Source organism: Aotus nancymaae, unplaced genomic scaffold, assembly GCF_030222135.1.
Source record: "Aotus nancymaae isolate 86718 unplaced genomic scaffold, 86718_ANA_hifiasm-v0.15.2.pri h1tg000043l, whole genome shotgun sequence".
In the NCBI taxonomy this organism is placed as follows: Eukaryota; Metazoa; Chordata; class Mammalia; order Primates; family Aotidae; genus Aotus; species Aotus nancymaae.
The window spans coordinates 2713177-2734050 of record NW_026988457.1 but is presented as its reverse complement, the minus strand read 5'-3'; the positions used below and the strand labels follow the sequence as shown (position 1 = coordinate 2734050).

The window sequence follows — 20874 nt, the reverse complement described above, 5'->3', positions numbered from 1 at the left end:
ACACGTGTACATGTGTGTATGTGCATGCGTGTTTGGAGACAGGGTCTTACTATGTTGCCTGGGCCGGTCATGAACTCCTAGGCTCAAGCAATCTTGCAGCCTCAACATCCTGAGTAGTGGGGCTTACAGGCGCATGCCACTATATTCAGCTGAAACATTGCTTTAGTAATCATTCTCCTATTGCTAGACATTTGTTTCTTTTTTCACTATTATAAATACTATTGTGATAAACACCTTTGGGCACATATCTATGTTTTGATCACTTCTTTATGGTAAAAATCATCTTCAAAATGGAATTACTGTGACAAGAAACTATCCAAGTTAATAAGAAAATTATTTTGAAGAAAAGATTCCACATGCATCGGACTCTACTTACTCTTAAGCTACCAACAGATCTTTTCACTCACATCTCTTATAAATAATTCATACAGCCTGATCACACTCTGCTTATATGTCTCCCTAATGAAAATATCTAGATTCTCCTGTAATATGAAATAAGCATTAACCAGAATTTTTGTTATTTGACCATGCCAAAAAAGAAAACTTACATTGCAAAGTAATGCAGCTCAAACAAATATAATTAACAACCAGATTATAAAAACTGAAATTATTCTGTAAAAAATTAGTAACAGATACAAACATAAAGTTAATTCTAATATTGAACTGCTGCTCTTCTGTAACAAACAATGAACTGTAACCTATTTAACACTGGGGTTCTGTAATTAGAGAAAGCAGAAATAGAAGAAGAGTCAGAGGCAAAAATGCTTGTGAGAAACTGAACTTTAAAAATTTCAAAAAACTGTAACTGACATTAAAAAAAATTCAGTCTCAGAGAAACCTACATTGCAACAAAATATTTCTTACTTAACAAAACCATAACTTCTTGAATGTTCCAAAGAGGTGGTTAGAAAGCTCTGAGGTATTTTTTTCTACATAATGAAAATGGAGTTATATATTGGCACAACCATTCTGGATAACTATATTCAGCAAAGACCTTTAATATTCACATTTTAATATCTCTCCTAGGATTCTAGTAGGTAATAACCTCAAAAGACAAATGGATATTTATCCTGGTGTTAATTCGTAACAGCAAAAACTAGTAACAGCCTGAATGATTAACAATAGGGAAACAATGTATAAGATGCATACAAAAGATTATATGACCAAACTCACAATTCTTAGTACATTAATGAATAGGAAAATACCTACAATGTCAAGTGAAGAAAGCTTGGTATTATGTCACATCTGTCCAAAAAATATATATGCCAGGAAGATCAGAAAAAAGATGTATCAAGACACTTCAAATGAAGTTGAATAAAAGTGAGGATTCTTGCCCTACAAGGTAGCAAGGCTTAAAAAGCCATAATAATTTAAGAAGTATGGGTGCTGAGTTAGACAAAGTAACCAAGAGAAAAAAACTGAGAGTTAAGGAATGGCTACACACATAAATGAAATGTTGATATGCTGGTAGCATGGTAGATCAACTGAGAAAATAAAGTGGAGCTACAGAAATTGGCTACGCAAATGGAAAAAAAGATGGATCCTTACCCCATACCATACATAAATCATAAATATGAATTCCAACTGAGTGAGGAATTTCAATGTCAAAAGCAAAACTGTGAAACTTTTCTGTGAAAATATAGGTAAATGATTTTCTGACCTTGAGAATAGCAGTAATTTCTTTAAAAAGCCACACACATTACTAGCTCCAAATGGAACGATAAAGACTTCCCTATAAATCAAGATAGCTTTTAAAAAGTAAAAACACAAGGTGCAAATTGGGAGCAGATTCAGCAATACATCTGACATAACTCTAGCAACAAGGATACAAGGAACAAACTCATACAAATCGATTAAAACGTGACAACAGAACAAATAGGGCTAAGACAAAAAAAGCTATTTTACAGAAGAGGGAATAAATATGACCAATATATACACATAGAGCCGACAACCTCTTCAAAATGTGAAAATGGCAAATCAAGATCACAGACCATTTTATACCACTCAAATAGCAAAAATCTCAAAGTGTGAAAATAAGCCAAGGAGAATATATGGATCAGGAAGAGCTCTTACATATACTGTTAATGGGAGAATTAATTGGTAACACCACTTTGGAAAACAACTGTCATTACCTTGTAAATTTGGACCCAGAGTCTGGGAGACAAAAACTCAACATCAATATTTTTAAGAATTAAAGACACACAGGGTACAATGCTGGTTCATGTCTGTAATCCCAACACCTTGGGAGGCCGAGAAGGGAAGGGTGCTTGAGTCTAGGAAGTTGAGTCCATGATTTTCCATTCCTTTGGTATACAGAAGGGAAACTCTTATACTATTCCCCAAAAGGTCAGAGCAGAAGCATTTATAATGGAAAAAACTGTCCACTGACAGGTAGATAAATATACTGTTATATTTACAAAATGGAAGTATTATATAGCAATGAAAATCAATGAGCCACAACTACAAACAGCCTCATAAATTTTTACAAAGAGAAAAAAAGGTCCCAGAAGACCTACTGTACAACCCCCTTGTTTAAAGTTCAAAACAAACTAAATTAGGCAATACAGTGGTCCCTCCTCATCTGTGGTTTTGCTTCCTGTGGTTTCAGTTACCTGAAGTTAACCATGGTCTGAAAATATTAAATGGAAAATTACAGAAACAATTTATCAGCTTTAAATTTCATGCCATTCTGAGTAGCATCATGAACTCTTTTAGTCATGCTGTGTTCCACTGGCAATGTGACTCTTCCCTTCATCCAGTGTATCCATGCTGTCTACACTCCCCGTCCACAGTTCACTTAGTAGCCATCTTGATGATGAGATCTATTGCCATGGTATTGCAATGCTTGTGTTCAAGGAACCCTTATGTGACTTAATAATGGCCCCAAAGCACAAGAGTAGTGGTGCTGACAATTCAGATATGCCAAAGAGAAGCTGTAAAATGCTTCTTTAAGTGAAAAGTCAAAGTTCTCAACTTAAAAGAAAAAAATCGTATGCTGAGATTGCTGAGATCTAAGAACAAATCTCTTATACATGAAACTGTGAAGAAGGAAAAAGAAATTTGTGCTAATTTTGCTGTTGCATCTCAACTGCTAAAGTTATGGCCACAGTACCTGATAAGTTTTAAGATGGAAAAAGCACTGAATTTGTGGGTGGAAAACATGATCAGAAACAAATGTTCCAACTGACAGCAACATGTTGAGCCACATTTAATTTACTTTTTTTTTTTGAGATAGAGTCTCACTCTGTCACCCAGGCAGGCTGGAGTGCAGTGGCGTGATCCCAGGTTCAAATGATTATGCAACCTCCACCTCCCAGTTTCAAGCAATTCTCCTGCCTCAGCCTTCCAAACTAGCTGGGACTATAGGCGTGTGCCACCACACCCAGTTAATTTTTGTATTTTTTAGTAGAGATGGGGTTTCACCATGTTGGCCAGGCTGGTCTTGAACTCCTGACCTCAGGAAATCCACCTGCTTCAGCTTCCTAAAGTGCTGGGATTACAGGTGTGAGTCACTGCACCTGGCCCGCATTCAATTTACTCTGAATTAAACTTGACCATAATTATGTATATATGGGGAAAAGCATAGTATATACAGGGTTCAGTACTATCCATCACCCATTATCTGAGAGGGATAACTTCCAAGACCAGTGGATGCCTAAAACCTTGGATGGTAACTAAACACTTTACATATTATGTTTTTTTCCTATATCTATATACCTATGATCGAGTTTTATATACAGGCATAGTAAAATTAACAACAACTAATAATAAAATAGAACAATTATAATAATATGCTGTAATGAAAGTTATGTAAATGTGGTCTCTTCCTCTCTCAAAATATATTACTGTACTATAATTACCTACTGTTAGACCTCGGGTTAAATGAAACCAAGAAAAGTAAAACTGTGGTAAGGGGGGACTACTTACTATATAGTGTTTAGATATACACATGTAAGAAAAACTAAGAATAAAGATAGAATGAAAAAACACATTTCAGATAATGATTACTTATGGGAGGAGGTAGAGGATGGGATGGGAGGAACACATAGGTAAATGTAAGTTATTGGGAGTGTTTTAATTCTCCGTATGTTGGGAGGTGGGTTCATAAGTATCCTACTTTACAGAAAATAAAATGAAAAAGATATCCCTTATTGTGACAAGAGCTCTTAGGAGGTTGTGGGATTATGGATGATTTTTATTCACTTCTTCATCTGCTTTTCAGTAGTTTAAACACTTAAAACTAACCATTATTACCCTGACAGGCTAAGACAGACACAACCACAGTTTCTATTACCCTGACAGGCTAAGACAGACACAACCACAGTTTCAGTTTTGAAAAAGACTGCCTTTTGGGCAGTGAGGATAATGTAACTGGTATTATCTCAAGCTTCGTGATACTGTTCCTGGGCTCCTTGCTCCCAGGCCTCCAGAAACAGAAGCAATGGATGACATCTTTCCCACATACTGGGAGACAAAACATTAATATTTTTAAGAATTAAAGACAAATAGGCTGCAATGGTGGCTTATGCCTGTAATTCCAGCACTTTGGGAGGTCGAGGTAGGAAGGGGGCTTGAGCCCAGGAAATTGAGTCCAGCCTGGGCAAGACAGTGAGGCCCCATCTTACCATCTTAGCTGGGTATGGTGGTGTGTGCCTGTAGTTCCAGCTACCCAGGAGACTGAGGTGGGAGGCTCACTTGGCCTGCGGAAGTTCAAGGCTGCAAGGAGATGTGATCACACCACTGCACTCCAGCCTAGGTGACAGAGTGAGATTCTGTCTCTAAATAAATAAGTAAATAAAAATAAAATTTTAGTACCAACCTTTAACGTCACTCAATTGATTGGTATACAGAAGTCTATTTGCTTGATTATATTTTGTAAACAATTGCCAGAATACAGATTCCTCCTTCGAACACAGTCCAGTCACGGTGTTCTTTAACTCTTTCAAGTGCACCAAAGCTGACAGGATACAGTCTAACCAACAGAGAGCATAAGCATTTTTCCACTGGACACATAAAGTCTGGGGAAATGATGTACGTTTCCTTTTCAATGGCATTTCCAGTTTAGATGTACATCCTTCGCTTTGAAGGGAAGGTCCGCCAGTTCTAGAGACATCCCCTGTAGCAGAATCTTTTGTAGTAGCCACGTCAACAGTATCAGCTTCCAAAATCTCATTCGGCTCCAAGGAATCAGCTGTCCTAATCGGATTCTGTTGACCACTACTATCAGGTAAGTTTGATGAGGTTTCATCATATACTTCTCCATTACGTTTGCTGTTCAAAATTTGTTCATTATCAGTAACAATATAATTTCTAGTCTTTTTGGAATTCACTAAAAGAAGTGAATCTTTATAGCTGCTTTCCAAGTTCTTCCTTTTTCGAGACTTACGTGGAGTGTGACATTCTTCCGAATCAGGAGAAATTAGGTTATTAAGTGATTTAGAGCCCAAAGGATAAATGCACTGGAAAGTAAAAATAAAATGGTAAAAACCACAGAAATTCAAGTAACTTCATTTATTATAATTTTCATATCTAAAAAATATATATGGAATTTTAGCATTAATTTCAAGATAGGTTATATTTATACACATAAATTTGAAAAAATTAGAGACAACTACTTAATCAAAAATGTAGCCTCCAAAAGAATCATTTTTTTCAGGTTAATCTGAACAACCAAGGGTTTAATCTGAGTTACACAGGGGTAAGCTAATAAGGAAAACATATTTTTGCTTTAATAAAAATCTAATATTAAGTGAATTTAAAATTTTCAACAATGTAAAGAAACACTCTATACTGAATGTTACTCTTTTGGACAGATGCTACATAGCACTACACATTTTCAAATTAAAAATACATGGAGCAATTTCTAGGTTTCCTATATTTTGAAACTGAATATGCATCTCAGAGCACTGCTGTTTTACATCCTTATTGGGTTCCAAGTCTGACTGGCTGAATTTTAATGACTTCATCAAATCTTACTGTGCATTAACACAATTTCAGCCAAATAACAACAATGCAAACAAATCACTAAAAGAATTACCAGATCTTTCCTAAGTTTAAAAACTACCAGAATATTTTAAATAACAAATTCAAGAACCCTCACACTAAAGGTTTGCTTTTAAAACCTGCCTTCTTTTTCCGGTGGGCATGGCAGTACACTCCTGTATTCCTGCTACTTGGGAGGCTGAGGTGGGAGGATTGCTTAAGTCCAGGAGTTGGAGGCTGCCATCAACTATGATTGCCCCACTCTATTGCTCCAGCCTGGGCAATAGAGCAAGACCCAGTCTCTAAAATAATGATAATAATAAATTAGCTAATTAATGCCTTCTTTTATACAAGCATAGAAGACTACTATCTTGGTGACCCTCCTGTGAACTAGAGAACCACACCTCTCGGTAATTCACGCCCTCCTGCATCCAGGCCCTGCACTGTACAGAGTTGGCTTGGCCACATGATTAGCTTTGCTGGAACATTAGCACGCATGATACACACAGAGGCCTGATAAGCACTGGCTCAAGAAGACAAGCTGTTCTTCTGGAACATCCCTTCTTAGTCCCAGGTCCCAGCTGGCATCATGGAGAGAAACTCATGGGAAACAACTGAGACCCTTGGCTGACTACTTGAGCTCAACTGCCAGCCAGCAGCTAGTACCAACTGCCAGCCATGTGGACGTCTCAGTTGTCCCAGCTGACATGGTGTGATGTGTACGAATTCCCTTGTCGACTCACATAATCTTGTGAAATAATAAATGAAGCCATTAAAATTTTTTTTGAGACAGAGTCTGGCTCTGTCATCCAGGCTGGAGTGTAGTGGCACAATCACAGCTCACTGCAACCTCCGCCTCCTGGGCTCAAGTGATCCTACAACCTTAGCCTCCCAAGTAGCTGGGACTACAGGCACCTGCCACGGTATTTCTATAGAGACAAGGTTTCACCGTGTTACCCAGGCTACTCTCAAACTCCTGGGTTCAAGCAATCTGCCGGCCTTGGCCTCTCAACATGCTGGAGTTGTAGATGTGAGCTACCATGGCCAGCCACCATTCAAATATTTGAGCAACTAAGTTTTAAGGTGATTCATTTCACACCAATAGGTAACTGAAATGCACTAAATCCCCTCAGAGAGCCTTTTCTACACAATTGAACAGTACACTCATAATACTGCACTTATTATGAAATTCTTTAGCATAAATGGACAAGTTCTAGATTCTTCTGACTTTCCAACTAGCTGCAGTCATCATCAGCTAACAACCTGCCAACATTATGCTTTGAAATTACTTCCTAAGTCCTACCATATGTCAGAAAACTGAGAATGCCTTAAAAATAGCATTTACGTATTCGAAGCAGCATAAATAGGTACACATCCAGAAAAAACTGAAAGCAGAATCTTGAAGAGATGTCTGCACACCCACGTTCATTGCAGCATCATTCCCAATACCCAATAAGTGAAAGCAACTCAAACATCTGCAGATAGGTGAATGGATAAAAGCCCGGGAACAGAAAACCAAACACTGCATGCTCTTACTAATAAGTGGGAGTTGAACAATGAGAATACATGGACACAGGGAGGGGAATATCACACACTGGGGCTGTTGTGGGGTGGGGGCTTAGGGGAGGGATAGCATTAGGAGAAATACCTAATGTAGATGACAGGTTGATGGGTGTAGCAAACCACAATGGCACATGTATACCTATGTAACAAACCTGCACATTCTACACATGTATCCCAGAACTGAAAGTATAATAAAAAATAAACAAAAATAAACTGGAGATTAAGATTTCAAAAAAAAAAAAGTAAGGAACTCCTATCACATGCTACAACATGAATGAACCTTGAGTACATTATGCCAACTGAAATAAGCCAGCCACAAGAAAGGCAAATACTGTATGATTCTGTTTATATGAGGTACTTAGATTCATAGAAACAGAAACTAGAGGCCGGGTGCGGTGGCTCACGCCTGTAATCCCAGCACTTTGGGAGGCCGGGGCGGGTGGATCACAAGGTCAGGAGTTCGAGACCAGCCTGGCCAGCATGGTGAAACCCCGTTTCTGCTAAAAATACCAAAATAAAAATTAGCTAGGAATGGTGGGACACCCCTGTAGTTCCAGCTACTCAGGAGGCTGAGGCAGCAGAATTGCTTGAACCCTCAGGCAGATTGCAGTGAACCGAGATCGTGCCACTGCACTCCAGCCTGGGCGACAGAGCAAGACTGTCTCAAAAGACAAAAAAAGAAGAAAAGAACAGAAACAGAAACTAGAATGGTTGACAGAAGCTGGGGGAGAGGGAAATGGGAAGTAGTTGTTTAATGAGTACAGAGTTTCAGTTTTGCAAGATGCAAAAAAGTTCTAGAGACCTGTTGCACAAGTGAATGTACTTAATACTCCTGAACTTTATATTTAAAAATGGTTAAGATGATAAATTTTTTTTACAATTTTAAAATTAAAACAAATTTTTTTAAGAGAAAAAAAAAAGTCCTGAGACAAAAAACCTTGGTGAATCTCAAGCAGTCAAGATCATGGTGTACACATCATACTTACACCTCTACTTTATTCAAAACAGTAATAAACCTTTGGTTCCAAAGCAGTGTACATTAAAAAAACAAAAAACAGTAATAAACCATAAGAGGCCCCGGGGCTGCAAAACTTAGTGGTTTCCACTCACACTCTTTGCAAGTGTCTTCACTGACTTTTCTTTATATCATCTGTGCTCCCACCATAGGGCCAATCTGGAATATAGTTTGAGGTCCTTGCTCTGATTTTTCCCTCTTATAAATTAATGATTTCAGATTTTTATCTTTTTCTTTTTTAAAATTTTGTTGCCTCTTTCCACGTGTTCTAAAGATCTCTATCTCTTTATACCTGACTCCTTTCTATTTACAATAAACATGTATGATTTTTATAACTAGAATAAAGCTTTTAAGCTGTCTTTAAAAAATTCATAAAAATATACCCAAACCATTAGTATTTTAGCCCAGCACAACCATCTAGTATTATTTAAAATCCAATGCTGAAAAAAACCTAATCCTGTCTCTATCACTGAGTTTTGGAGCAGCTTACGTAAATTCCTGTACTTATTCTTGTAAAATAGGAATAAGGAAAACATATCATGTCTTCTTACACTTGGCTAAGTAATTATCAACAAGGTATGGCCAAAGACAAATTATAATAACAATGTATTCATTTTACAAATGAAGAAAACAAAAAAAAGGTTTTTTTGATTATTTAACACTAATGATTAAAAAACTTTATTACAAATTTCATGGTTTTTTAAAAAAAAACCTAAATAAATGTTCCAAAGTAAACAATGAATGACAGACTACTCCAAGAAAAAAAAAAGTTAAAACTTCCTACTGTTTAAATACACTTGAGAGTTTCAATTTGGTATAATTTTGGGCCATTCTTGAATATTAGTGTTTTTTTAACAAATCAAAGAACATTTTAATGTAAATACCTGACGAAAAGGGGTTTTCCAAACGGTTCTTTGCAATTTATAGCACAGCAGACTCCAAATTTCATAAGAAAACTCTTTGGAAATAATTTGATTCAGGGGTCTTATAGAGCAGGGATCAGCAGAGTTTACTGATAAAAGGCTAGATAATAAATATTTAGATTTTGTGAGCTACAGTCTTCCACAACTACCCAACTCTGTTGTTGTATGCAAAAGAAATCATGAACAATACATAAATGATTGAGCATGGCTATGTTCCAGTAAAACTTTATTTATGAACACTGAAATTTGAGTTTCATTTAATTTTCATGTATTATGAAAGGGCATTCTTCTTTTGATTTTTTCTGGCATTTTTCTTTTGATATTTTTCTAACCATTTAAAAAACATAAAAATCATTCCTTGCTTATGCATCATACAAAAAATCTGCTCACCCCTGGTGTAAACCAATCTACTTCATAAAGTACACTGGGCTCTCATTGCTGACTAGATAGAAATTTAAAAAATAATAATAAATTACTGAAGTTCCTTTTTAACATTTCCAAAGTATAGACTTAAAATTCTTGATTATACATTTTTTGCCTTATCGCTTAAAAAAGAATACTTCAAAAACAAAAAAAAAATCCATGTAGTGTATCTAACTTTAATAGCCAAGATCTATCTCCTGAGGACAAGGACTTCTCTATTCTTATGGTCCTTGGTTGAAGAACTCTACTGAAATATTATGTCTTGTTCAAAACAAGAAAAACAGTAACTTTTGCCTGATTCAGTAAAATTTATTTCTACCAAAATTGTATCTCTCATCTCAAACTCTAATGCCTGATGCATTGCATAAATCCTACTGTTTACTCCACCTACCCACAGATGTTAAATGCAAGCCTCAAGCCTGACTGGCCCTGACCTCCTAATCTTCCCCTCAAAACCTTGCTCTTCCAAGTCTTCCCAGCTTAGTAATCGGCAATTCCAGTCTTCTAATTTTTCAAGCCAAAAATCTTGGAATCATCCTTGATTCCTCTTTCCAATCCCATATCCCAATCTTTCAGCAAATCCTATTGGCTTTACCTTCAAAATATAAATAAACTTCAACCATGTCCCAACACCTCTGCCACCACCCTCTCCCTGGAATACTGTAACTGCCTTCAACTAGTCCAAAGGGAAAAAAGCTTTTTTTCCCTTTCTACTTATCAATCTAAAAAAAAGGAAAGAGAGAGAAGCTTTTAAAAAGCAAATGGTATTTATTCAGGAATAAAGTATTGCAATGGGAATAAACACGCCATAGTAAACTGTGTGTGTTCAGGGAGGTAAGGGAAGACAAAGGGTTTTTAAAGGGAAATGAGAAGGATTACATACTCGTTTTGAGATAATTATCCTTGGCTACAAGCATCAATAATAAGGATGACACCAGTCCAAGGGTGGACCAGGCAGTTTCTAGGCAGATGTCCTTGCAAAAGTATTTTCTGTGTAAGTCATGATGACCTTTGTGCAAGGTTGTGTTTTTTGCAGAGTCTTTTAAGATATTTTGGTATTTATGCACAAAAACTCTCTCTTCATAGCCTTTCCTGGCTCTATTTTTCTTTTCTTTTCTTGTTTCTTTTTTTAATACAGACAGGGTCTCACACTCTGTCATCCAGGCTGGAGTACAGTGGCACAATCACAGCTCACTGCAGTCTGGACCTCCTGGGCATGGTGATGTGTGCCTATAGTCCCCCTCCCAAATTGCTGCGACTACAGATGCACATCACCATGCCCAGCTAATTAAAAAAATTTTTTTTGGTAGGGACAGAGTCGCACTATGTTGCACCGGCTAGTCTCTAATTCCTGGGATCAAGCAGTCCTCCTGCCTCAGCCTCCCAAAGTACTGGGATTACAGTTGTCAGCCACTGTGCCTGGCCAGTTGGGGGATTTTTCATGTTTTTCTTTTTTTAAACACAAGTGACTCTATTTTGATTCTGACAATTTTCACATATTCTATCCTCCCAGCACACTTTCATGACCAAAGTTGTTCCCTACACCAAGCAATTCTCCAGAGGACACCAAATGGGTATCCTATAATTCAATTCCATTTGATGCTATCTACCTAGAGACAGTGTCAGAGCTCCTGTCTCAGTCTTCCAAGTAGCTGGGATTACAGGCACCCACCACCACGCCTGGTTAACTTTTGTATTTTTAGTAGAGGTGGGGTTTCACCATGTTGGCCAGCCTGGTCCCAAACTCCTGACCTCAGGTGATCTGCCTGCCTCGGCCTCCCAAAATCCTGGGATTACAAGCGAGAGCCACCATGCCCAGCCAAATCTCGATATTTTTATACAGCTTGGTCTCCAGCCCCTCCACTCCTTTCCTGGAGGCTTGTGGGTGGGGCTAAAAGTTCTAACCCATTAATTCTCTAATTTTGTGTTCTTTCCAGCTACTTGCCCCATCTGAGGCTATCCAGGGCTCCATCCTATGTCACCACATTAGTATGAACTCCGGCATTAGCAAACAGGCTCATTATGAATAACAAGACACTCTTACTAAGGAAATTCCAAGAGTTTTAGCTCTGTGACAGAAACCAGAGACAAGGACCAAATGTAATTCATATTATACCATAACTAATCTCCCTGCTTTAGGTCTTGCCCATTACATATTATTTTCAACAGCACAGACACAGTAATGCTTTTAACAAAGTCAATTTATGTCACTCCTCTGCCAACATCTCTGCCATGGCTCCTGTTTCACCCATAATAAAAGGCAGAAAGCTTACAATGGCCTATAAGACCCTACTTAGTCCAGCTCCCCTGTTATTTTTCTGTCACCTTCTATCACTCTGCTGGTTCCATTGCAGTAACACAAACATGATAGGCAGCCTCCATTCTCTCAGGGCCTTCCTGAACTAGCTCCCCCTGCCTACAAGGCTGACTGCTCTTCACCTCTTACAGGCTTCTGTGCCAATCTCAATGAGGTGTTCCCCTTACCCTCCTATTTAGAATTGCAAACTCCCCCTACTTTGGCCTTCCAGTCCCTATGGCTTTATTTTTCTCCACAGCACTTTTTACTACCTGATACAAAAACACACAACTTGTTTGTTGCCTTTCCCACTCTACAACATCACCTCCTTAAGGGCAAGAAATTTTTGTTTTATTATTGTATCCTAACATTGTATTTGGAACAGTGCCAAATGGTGGCACTCATAAAAAAATTATTGAATGTATGCATAAAGAAATTTGTTTATATTTGTAGACATGCCTGGGATTACTTTACTTCAAATTATACCCAGTCTAAGTATCTATTAACAACCATGTGATTTAGTCTAGAATTTTCCAAACCTGGCTGATCATCAGACTCGTCCTCAACTGTTACAGAATTCTGGGCCAACTCTACTGAATCAGCATCTGGGGCTGATACTCAAATTTATTAAAAGCACTCCAGGTGATTCTGATGAACTGCTAGTTTTTTGCTGGAATAAACAGATTCGAAATTAGAAGTCTGCATTCCAACTACAGCTCTGCCACTGTAACAGGATCTTGTATTCCTAAACCCTCTGAAATCAATCTATTTTCTTATTCATAAAATAGGAATACCAATCTTGCAAAGTTTTGAGAATTAAATGTGTATAAGACAGTCTCATAAACTGTCAAATACAATAAAATGTAGAGTATCACAGAATTTAATGAGCTGCTATATAAAAGTTGTACCAGTGGGTACAAATTACTATAATTCTAAAAGATATTTAGAGCTTCTAAAAGGATCTTTTAGAATTTACAAGATTCTATGCTGTATTTAGTTCAGCGCATATATACTGGTTTTAGACTAACCAATTTCCAAAACACTCTTCCAGGTACATTAGAGATTCATAACTTTTCCCATCAGTTCCAAAGGCAAACCAAAGAGATGACAGTAACGACTATATGCTAATGGCTAACAAGGACCTCCACAAGGTAAAAAAAAAAAAAAAAGAGAAACAAAAATCTTGAAATGTATTTTCTCCTCTCGCAAGTCAAATGGCAATAAAAACAAACATCTTTATGCAATCAAGGAAAAGTAGGTGGAAAAATAACATACATTTCAAATTGTATACCAGACAGGCTTAGAAACTGAGATTACATATTAAAAATCTAGTCTAAAAAATAAAAAATGAGTAAAATTTTAAAACAAGAAAAAAGCAAAAGGCTAAACTATATACTATAAAAGATTAATACTTTACCTGTAGATCCTCACATAGAAAGATAGATTCTTGAAAACTAATTCGGTAAGTCTTTAAGGCTTTTAACATTCCCTTCTCTCTACAAGCAGGGCAATACCCATCTGATGGAACTTTAGCTGAATCATAATTCTAAAAGAGAAATAAAGCAAATTAAAACATAGACATTCTTAGAACATATCAAAATATTAAAAGTTAAATGGAAAGGTAACCAGAAAAAATTATAATTTTCAATTGTAAGTATCCTGGCAAGATATTTTAAACATGGCAAATAAAAGAAATGCATATAAGCCTTTAAATACAGCTATTATTCCAAAAAGAATTATGTTATAGTTTTAAATATTTAATTTTAAGTGTTAAGAACAGCATCAATTTTATTTGCAAGAAAAGAAGTAACATCAACTGCCAGGGAGAACTTACGTTCCATATTTTCAAAGAGCAGTAAATCATAAGGTCTATGTTTTATTTCTACTTTCATATATCAATAAAAGACAGAGAGATAAAACACATTAAAATAATCTTTCGCCATTACTGTAAGATTTCCGTGGAAGATACAATTTTTTAGAAGTTAACTGGTAACATCAAAACTGAATTTAAGTCTCAAAAATAGAGGAAAAAAAAACTTTGCACTCAGGCAAAAAATAAGTTCACTAACTTTTCCCAAATACCCCACCATGTGGAGTGAAGATACCCCTATATCAGCCCCTGGTCCAATCACTGGCAAACCATTTCCAATCTTCGGGGAATCCATCATTCCGAGTCATTGGCTAATTTATGTCACTTGAAACATGTCAATATCACTAAGGATTTTTTTCAATGAACCCTGGAAAAAAAAAGTTAATAGACAATTAAATAAAAATTCTATTTACTATAAAAAAGAACCATGCTATTTTATAAGACATATATGTTAAGTAGATTTTGAGGGCTACATGTCCTAGAATAAATATATTCTAAAAGTATAATCCTGATGTGAAAATGATACCTGTATTTATAAACCTAGCAAGTTTGTGGACAGAGGGTAGTGACTGGCAACAGGACCAGTTTTCATAGCAGACTCATTTGTGAACAAATTAAATAAAACTTGTAGTAGAGGTAGCTACTATTTAAAGCAAACTATATTGACCACAATTTGAAAACCTCACTTTTTAGAGTCTATGTACAATTTGAAACAAATATGTCAACATCATATTGAGAAAGTACTTAAAAAACCCCAGATCCATTGTGCCATTATTTGACAGGGACAAAAGAACCAATGAACCATATATTCCATACATTCCTATTGTTTTCAACTACCAAGAACGTTAATACTTCACTAGTTGGAAAAAATACTACTATACTACTTATTAAAAGCTGCTAACAAATTATTTTAAATGATCTAATTTACACCACATTTAACTTATTTTGCTATTATCAAAACAAAAATATAAACACTGTCCTAGTACAAATTACACTACACATGTGGCCAGCTTGTTTTCAGTGTAGTCCCATGTCATAGAACCACATTTAATAGTCAAAATTATGAGACACTGGAGCTCAGTGTAAGCAAAAATTAATTAAGAGCAGTTTAATTGTGGGCTTACAATTATAGGGAAATCAAATACAGAGGATCTTTAGGGAAGAGGCGAATTACCACTTAGCAGAAATGTTGTAAAATAATTCTAGTCATAAGTCTTTCCCAAATTCAAGAATCCATGATTCTATGACAACCATCTCCTGGGAATCGATGGCTCACAATTCACTTTAAAAACTAATTATGCTATTTTGGTTCAGCTATATAAACTTCACAAACATTTCAAGCCAAGGAATAATTTCAAAAATAAAATTGCTTTTTTGAAAAAGTCAGTATCAGTGAATCTTAACTTCCTATTCCTGAAGAAATAACCATAAGATAGGGTTTCTCAGCTGCAGCAGGACAGATATTTTTGACCAAATAATTATCTGTGAAGGCTGTCCTATGCACTGAAGGATGTTTAGCAGCATCACTGACCTTGACCCTCTAGATCCAACAGCCAAAAATGTTTCCCGACTTGCCAAATGTCCCCTGGTAGGCAAAATCATCCCTTCTGGTGAGAACTACTGGTGCTTTATTCTTTGTTTTTAGGCATAGACAACTTACTATCTTTGGCTGGTTCTATTTATAATTTACTTACAAAAGGGAACTAGAGGGCAGGTGTGACCACCTGTAATCCCAGCACTTTGGGAGGCCGAGGTGGGTGGATCACACGGTCAGGTGTTCGAGACCTTACCTCTACTAAAAATGCAAAAAATTAGCAGGGCATGGTGACAGGCGCCTGTAATCCCAGCTACCTGGGAGGCTGAGGCAGGAGAATTGCTTGAACCCAGAAGGTGGAAACTGCAGTGAGTAAAGATCATGCCATTGCACTCCAGCCTGGGTGACAGAGCAAGACTCCGTCTCAAAAACAACAATAACAACAGCAACAACAACAACAGGGAACTAGGTAGGAGTCAAACTTCCATGGTTCCTGCTTTGCAAGCTGTGTACCTGCGGATCTTGGTCCAGAAACTTACCTGTAAAATTGGTTTCTTCTAAGAATTAAATGATATAAAGCACATAAAAAGCTTAGCACCTGAAAAATTAAATTAAGCCTACTATTTGGTACTAATTTTATACTTCATTCTGCGTAGAGAAAAAGCAGTACAACTTGCATCATTCTGCGGTACCCTCAAAAGGGAAACTAGTAGGCTGTGTACCTTGAATAAACTGTTTTTGATGAAAATTTCCATCTACCTGAGGGAACTTAGAAAACTTTTTCGAGTCAAACGGTTTTCTCTTTGTCTCTCTCAATTATAAAAGATAAAGAGCTTCCAAATCTGCTCTCTGAATTCCATCACCCAACATTTCAAAGGGAAAAACAGATAGGTTGGTGGTTGAAATCCTGAATATATAGAATCCCCTAAAAGAAAATTCATTTAATACCAGAGGTTTATTTGTCCATATGGGGGACATAAAAAAAATACCAGAGGTGAGCTCACCAGGTCTTCTTCCAAATGCAATTCACTTTGACTTATATACAAAATCCTGGGGTGGATTTTACAACTTAATTTGACCCCAAGTAATTGCTCTTTCTCCATTCAAAAGCAATCTCCTCCTCCTTCCCATATCTCACTTAAATGTGGCCGTCTCCATCCTTCCAAACACACAGACTATAAAGTCTGAGTTGTTCCATATTCTTTATTTCCCTCTTCACACAGTAAGTCACAAAACTCTGTGGACAGTTGTTTGGAAAGGTCTCAAATCCCCACCTCTTTCCCATCCATATTACTGTCAAAATGATGCCCCTATAAGATAAGTCTGAGCCTGTCAATGATCAGCTTATAATTCTCTATTTATTAACTCCAGCCTGATTACAGCAAAGTCAGTCCAAACAGCCCAATATAACCTAAAGGGAGTACTATGACCTAAACTCGTACTGTGAAACCAACCTAGCTTTCCAGTTTTATCTTCAACTCTACTTCACCTCCAGCATCTTTCTTCTAACATCCCCTTTTCATACTTTTATGAGCCACTTATACTCCTGAATCCTTAATGTGAATTATTAGCCCAGCATGAACCCAGTTACATCACAATGAACGTGTCAAGCTGGCCCTGGGAATCGCAAAAGGTATGCAATTAAACTTAATTCACATTCCTGTGTGCAAAATGGAGAAACTCAGGGAAACAGCTGTTAGAAGAGGGGACCTTATACCCACCCATTTGAGCTTGCCCTCAGAGAGCCAGTAGGCTCGGCACGTGAACTGTCAAAAGCGAAGCCAAACCGACCTGGAAGCCGAGGAACAGGGTCGGCTTTCTGCACCGAGCCCTGTCTGGTACCAAACTCAACTGTCTTGAATTAGAGACGAACAGGACCAAAAGAGGTGAGTGTCGACCCAATCTAAGAAGCCTAAGGAGGCGCACAGTCCGTTAACCCTGCTCATCTCCATGCTCCTTGGAAAACGAAAACAAACTCTGGTTTCTCTTCAGCGTTCACCTCTCTGCGCCCAAACGGATCTGTAAGTCCAACTCTGTACCTTAATCATCAACCTTTCCCACTTGAACCCCGTCCGAGCCCAGCCCATTCTTTCAGCGCTACGACTACCCCATAGGTCATCCCAGCCCTGTCCCTTTTCCCTATTTCGAGAGCGGAAAGGAACCTCTCCCTCTTTTCCTGTACCTGCCGTGGGCACTGCCCTTCTTCGTACCGGGTCGTTCGGAACTCCTGTTCCAGCTTGATCTCCACACCACCTAGTTGCAACGTTCAACCCACGTTCCCCTCGAGCTGCCCCTCCCCCACTCGCGTCTCCACTAGGAAGGCGGCTTCCGGCTTGAGTCCGCGGCAAAAGAGTCCCCCTTCCTGCTGCACGCAGGGCCTGAAAGGACTGGGGCGTGGTGGGGGAGGAAGTGAAGACGGGAGCACTTCCGGTCGCTCTCCGCAGAGGCGTGGCTGCCTGCCCTGCGGCCGCAGACGCACTTGCGACTGCGGCGACAAGTAGGGGCGGGGCCGGCGACTGCTGAGCCCGCCATGTGTGAGTGGCTGGGTTTGGGGAGGCGACGTTTCTGGAAGCTGCTGGAAAGCGCTGGAGTGGCGGAGGTGGCGCCAGCGGCCGGGGGTGGGGCGTGATTAAAACGAGTGCGCGGCCCGCTGCGGAGGGATTACGCTAAGAAAGAGACCAGTTTACGCTCTACTGTTTCCTGGTCCGCGCGAGCGTGGTCGGGAACCGCCGGGCCCTGGCGTGACCCGCGGAGGTGGGAGAGGGAAGGGCTTCCGAAGCCGGCGGGGCTGCCATGGAGGCTCTCCGCCAGCGCGGCCTTCACAGCTCGGCCGCCCTGGGCATCCGTAGTCCGTTCTCCCAAAGCCTCGGTGGAGCCAAAGCTGCCACAGAGTGCATGTTCACAAAGGGTCATCACACACGGAGCTGCCCCTCCCTGTCTCCCTAGAGCCCACCTTCGAGCCAGGGGCTTTTCTGCCAGGATTCTGGGGTGTTTCTCCTCCTTTCCTCCCTCCCAGATCTTCTCACGGTAAGGGGAGCAGCGAAAGCACAGGGACTTTGCATTCCACGACCCGTTCTGACTAGTCAGCAGCCGATCTGTCCCTGCTGCACTAATTCCAGCTGCCCTGCCTTGTTTTAACTTCAGAGAAAGGGGGAGTTCTCATTTGATAAGTTTAAGCCTCTGCTTTCGTAGGAAGGTCATGTGGCTTAAGGGACATCGTGACCGCTTGTGCTATTTCTGCGTGTGCATTCTAAATCTTGGGGGCAGCATATTCCAGAAGTCCTTTTGGTCGATTGGTTCTGTGCCTTAGGATAACAATTTGTACTTTCTATTTCTTTACAGACTAACCACAATTGGCATTTTGTACAGTGGGGTTTTTAGTGGTCTAAAACTAAATGATTATGTTCTGGAATAATGCTGATAATTTGGATACGGTGGTGTGGAGGAAACAAGTATCTTGTAGAAGAAATTCTTTAGTAAAAATGATTTTAGTTTTTGGTACTTCTGAATGCAAATGGCCAAGGAATCCAACAGAGTTTGTTGGGCTTTCTCCAGACGAAAATAGGCTGGTTAATTTGTGTACCTTTTTCTGTTGTTTTACCAGATTATTGATGTATTTGTGTATTTAAGATCTAGCTAGTTTTTTTTTTAATGTATTGTGATTAAAATTCGAGAAAGTAGTATTTCCTCCTAAAATAGCCAGAATTCAGAGGGTGGTTTTCTTGCTCACCATTGCTATTTCCATTTTTAGAATGGAATACACTATTTGTAAAAAAAAAAAAAAAAAAAAAAAAAACAACTTGCTAAATATGAACTTTATAAATTGAACAAAACAATTGGTTCAGTTAAAACGTAGCTAAAATTGTAAACTGCAAAACAACATCACCAAACTGAATTATATTTTTAAAACATTGTTGCGAAAACATTGTCTGCCAAGTTGAATTTTAGTCTTTTAGTGTAAATTTTTTTTTTTTTTAGAAAAAAATTATTAGTAACAAAATGGAGGTGGCGCTTGAGTTGTAAAGAGAAAGGAAGGGATTTTAATTTGTTCTGTCTCCAGAGCTTTTTCCCCTTGGAAAAGGTAGTACAAGACTTTTAAGATAAAGGAAGAACTTCGATATGGGAGATCAGCAGAGATCGACTAGAAAATCCCTTTCGTTTATAGTATAGAGTAACGGTCCCAACTTGAAAATACTGTATGCATTTCTGCTTATTTCTATATATTTGCAATGCTTTTGTCTACGTACCTTGGTCCTAGAGAGAGTGCAGTACCTTCCAGAGGGATTAAAGCTCATTGCCTCCCTCCCCTTATCAGCGATGTGGGACAGAAATTTTATTGACCTATTTCCAGTTAAAAACTCAAATGATTTAAAGGAAGACACTTGTATTAAATTAATAACTAACGAACAACTCTAATAGTTCAGTGCTGTACAATTAGGATTTTCTTTTTTTCCCCTAATTTTGGCCACTCATGATGTCAGCTCTTGCACCCTTAACCAGTATACAAGCCTTTGGCCCAAACCTGGGATATAAAAGCTACTTGCTATGATTTCTTTTTCTAGTCTCATCGAAAAGATGAGAGTTGAAGTGACTGATTTTACTTTCTAGAAGCACCCTTATGAATACAGTCTGTAATCCCACATCTCAATTTAACATTCAGAAAGCGCTGAAAACCTAAAACTTCTTAAGCTTAGCAACAAAAGTCATTTGATAGCAAAATATGACCTGAACTTTTGAGAAACTGTATATAGTCTCTATCCCATGTGTTTTGCTGAAACTATATTAGTATGTTTGATTAGGGGGTGCTGCCCTTGGCCCCTGGTATGTGGGGTGTTATATAATGGTTTGTATACCTTGTTACATTTAAAAACTGTATGAAATTCTTATTTCTAAAACACATCCAACCCTTGGGTTTTAGTTAAGAAATTGTAAACCTGTATTAATGTTTTTGGCAACACACGTGCATATTTTTAAAAATTAAAATAACTTAAGATATTTTAGTTCTTTCAGTAAATTCAGATGTATTAGGATAGAAAAAATACATGTATCATATTGTGTGTCTGTCATATCGTGCATCTGTCATATTGTATACATGCAATGACAGAGGTATGCACAGCTTATTTGTAAGTGTAGCCATATAGTGATCCAAACAAGAAGTTAGTAGTTTGAGGGCTTAAGGTTAGTTTATACTTTAGGCTCTAAAATTTAGATAAAACATGACAACTTGTAATGTAGCCCAAACTTGGCTCTGTTTTGCCCGTAGAAAAT

General features: G+C 38.2%; 1 protein-coding gene across 4 annotated transcripts in view; it reads right to left on the bottom strand.

Annotated features, from left to right (window-relative positions):
• The window catches only part of USPL1 (ubiquitin specific peptidase like 1), a 38461-nt gene extending 20543 nt beyond the window's left edge, over nt 1-17918 (bottom strand). Inside the window, exons 1-4 of one of the 4 annotated variants that reach the window (XM_012474126.2) lie at nt 17789-17918; nt 14272-14439; nt 13620-13748; nt 4820-5459 (exon numbers count right to left, since the gene is read on the bottom strand). In XM_012474126.2, coding sequence (XP_012329549.2) covers nt 4820-5459; nt 13620-13748; nt 14272-14370 — 868 coding nt within the window. In that variant the 5' untranslated portion in view covers nt 14371-14439; nt 17789-17918. Of the gene's footprint in view, nt 1-4819; nt 5460-13619; nt 13749-14271 lie in introns of all 4 variants that reach the window. The other 3 variants (XM_064361729.1, XM_064361730.1, XM_012474128.2) reach the window with 3 other exon arrangements.
• Nucleotides 17919-20874: the final 2956 nt, after the last annotated feature.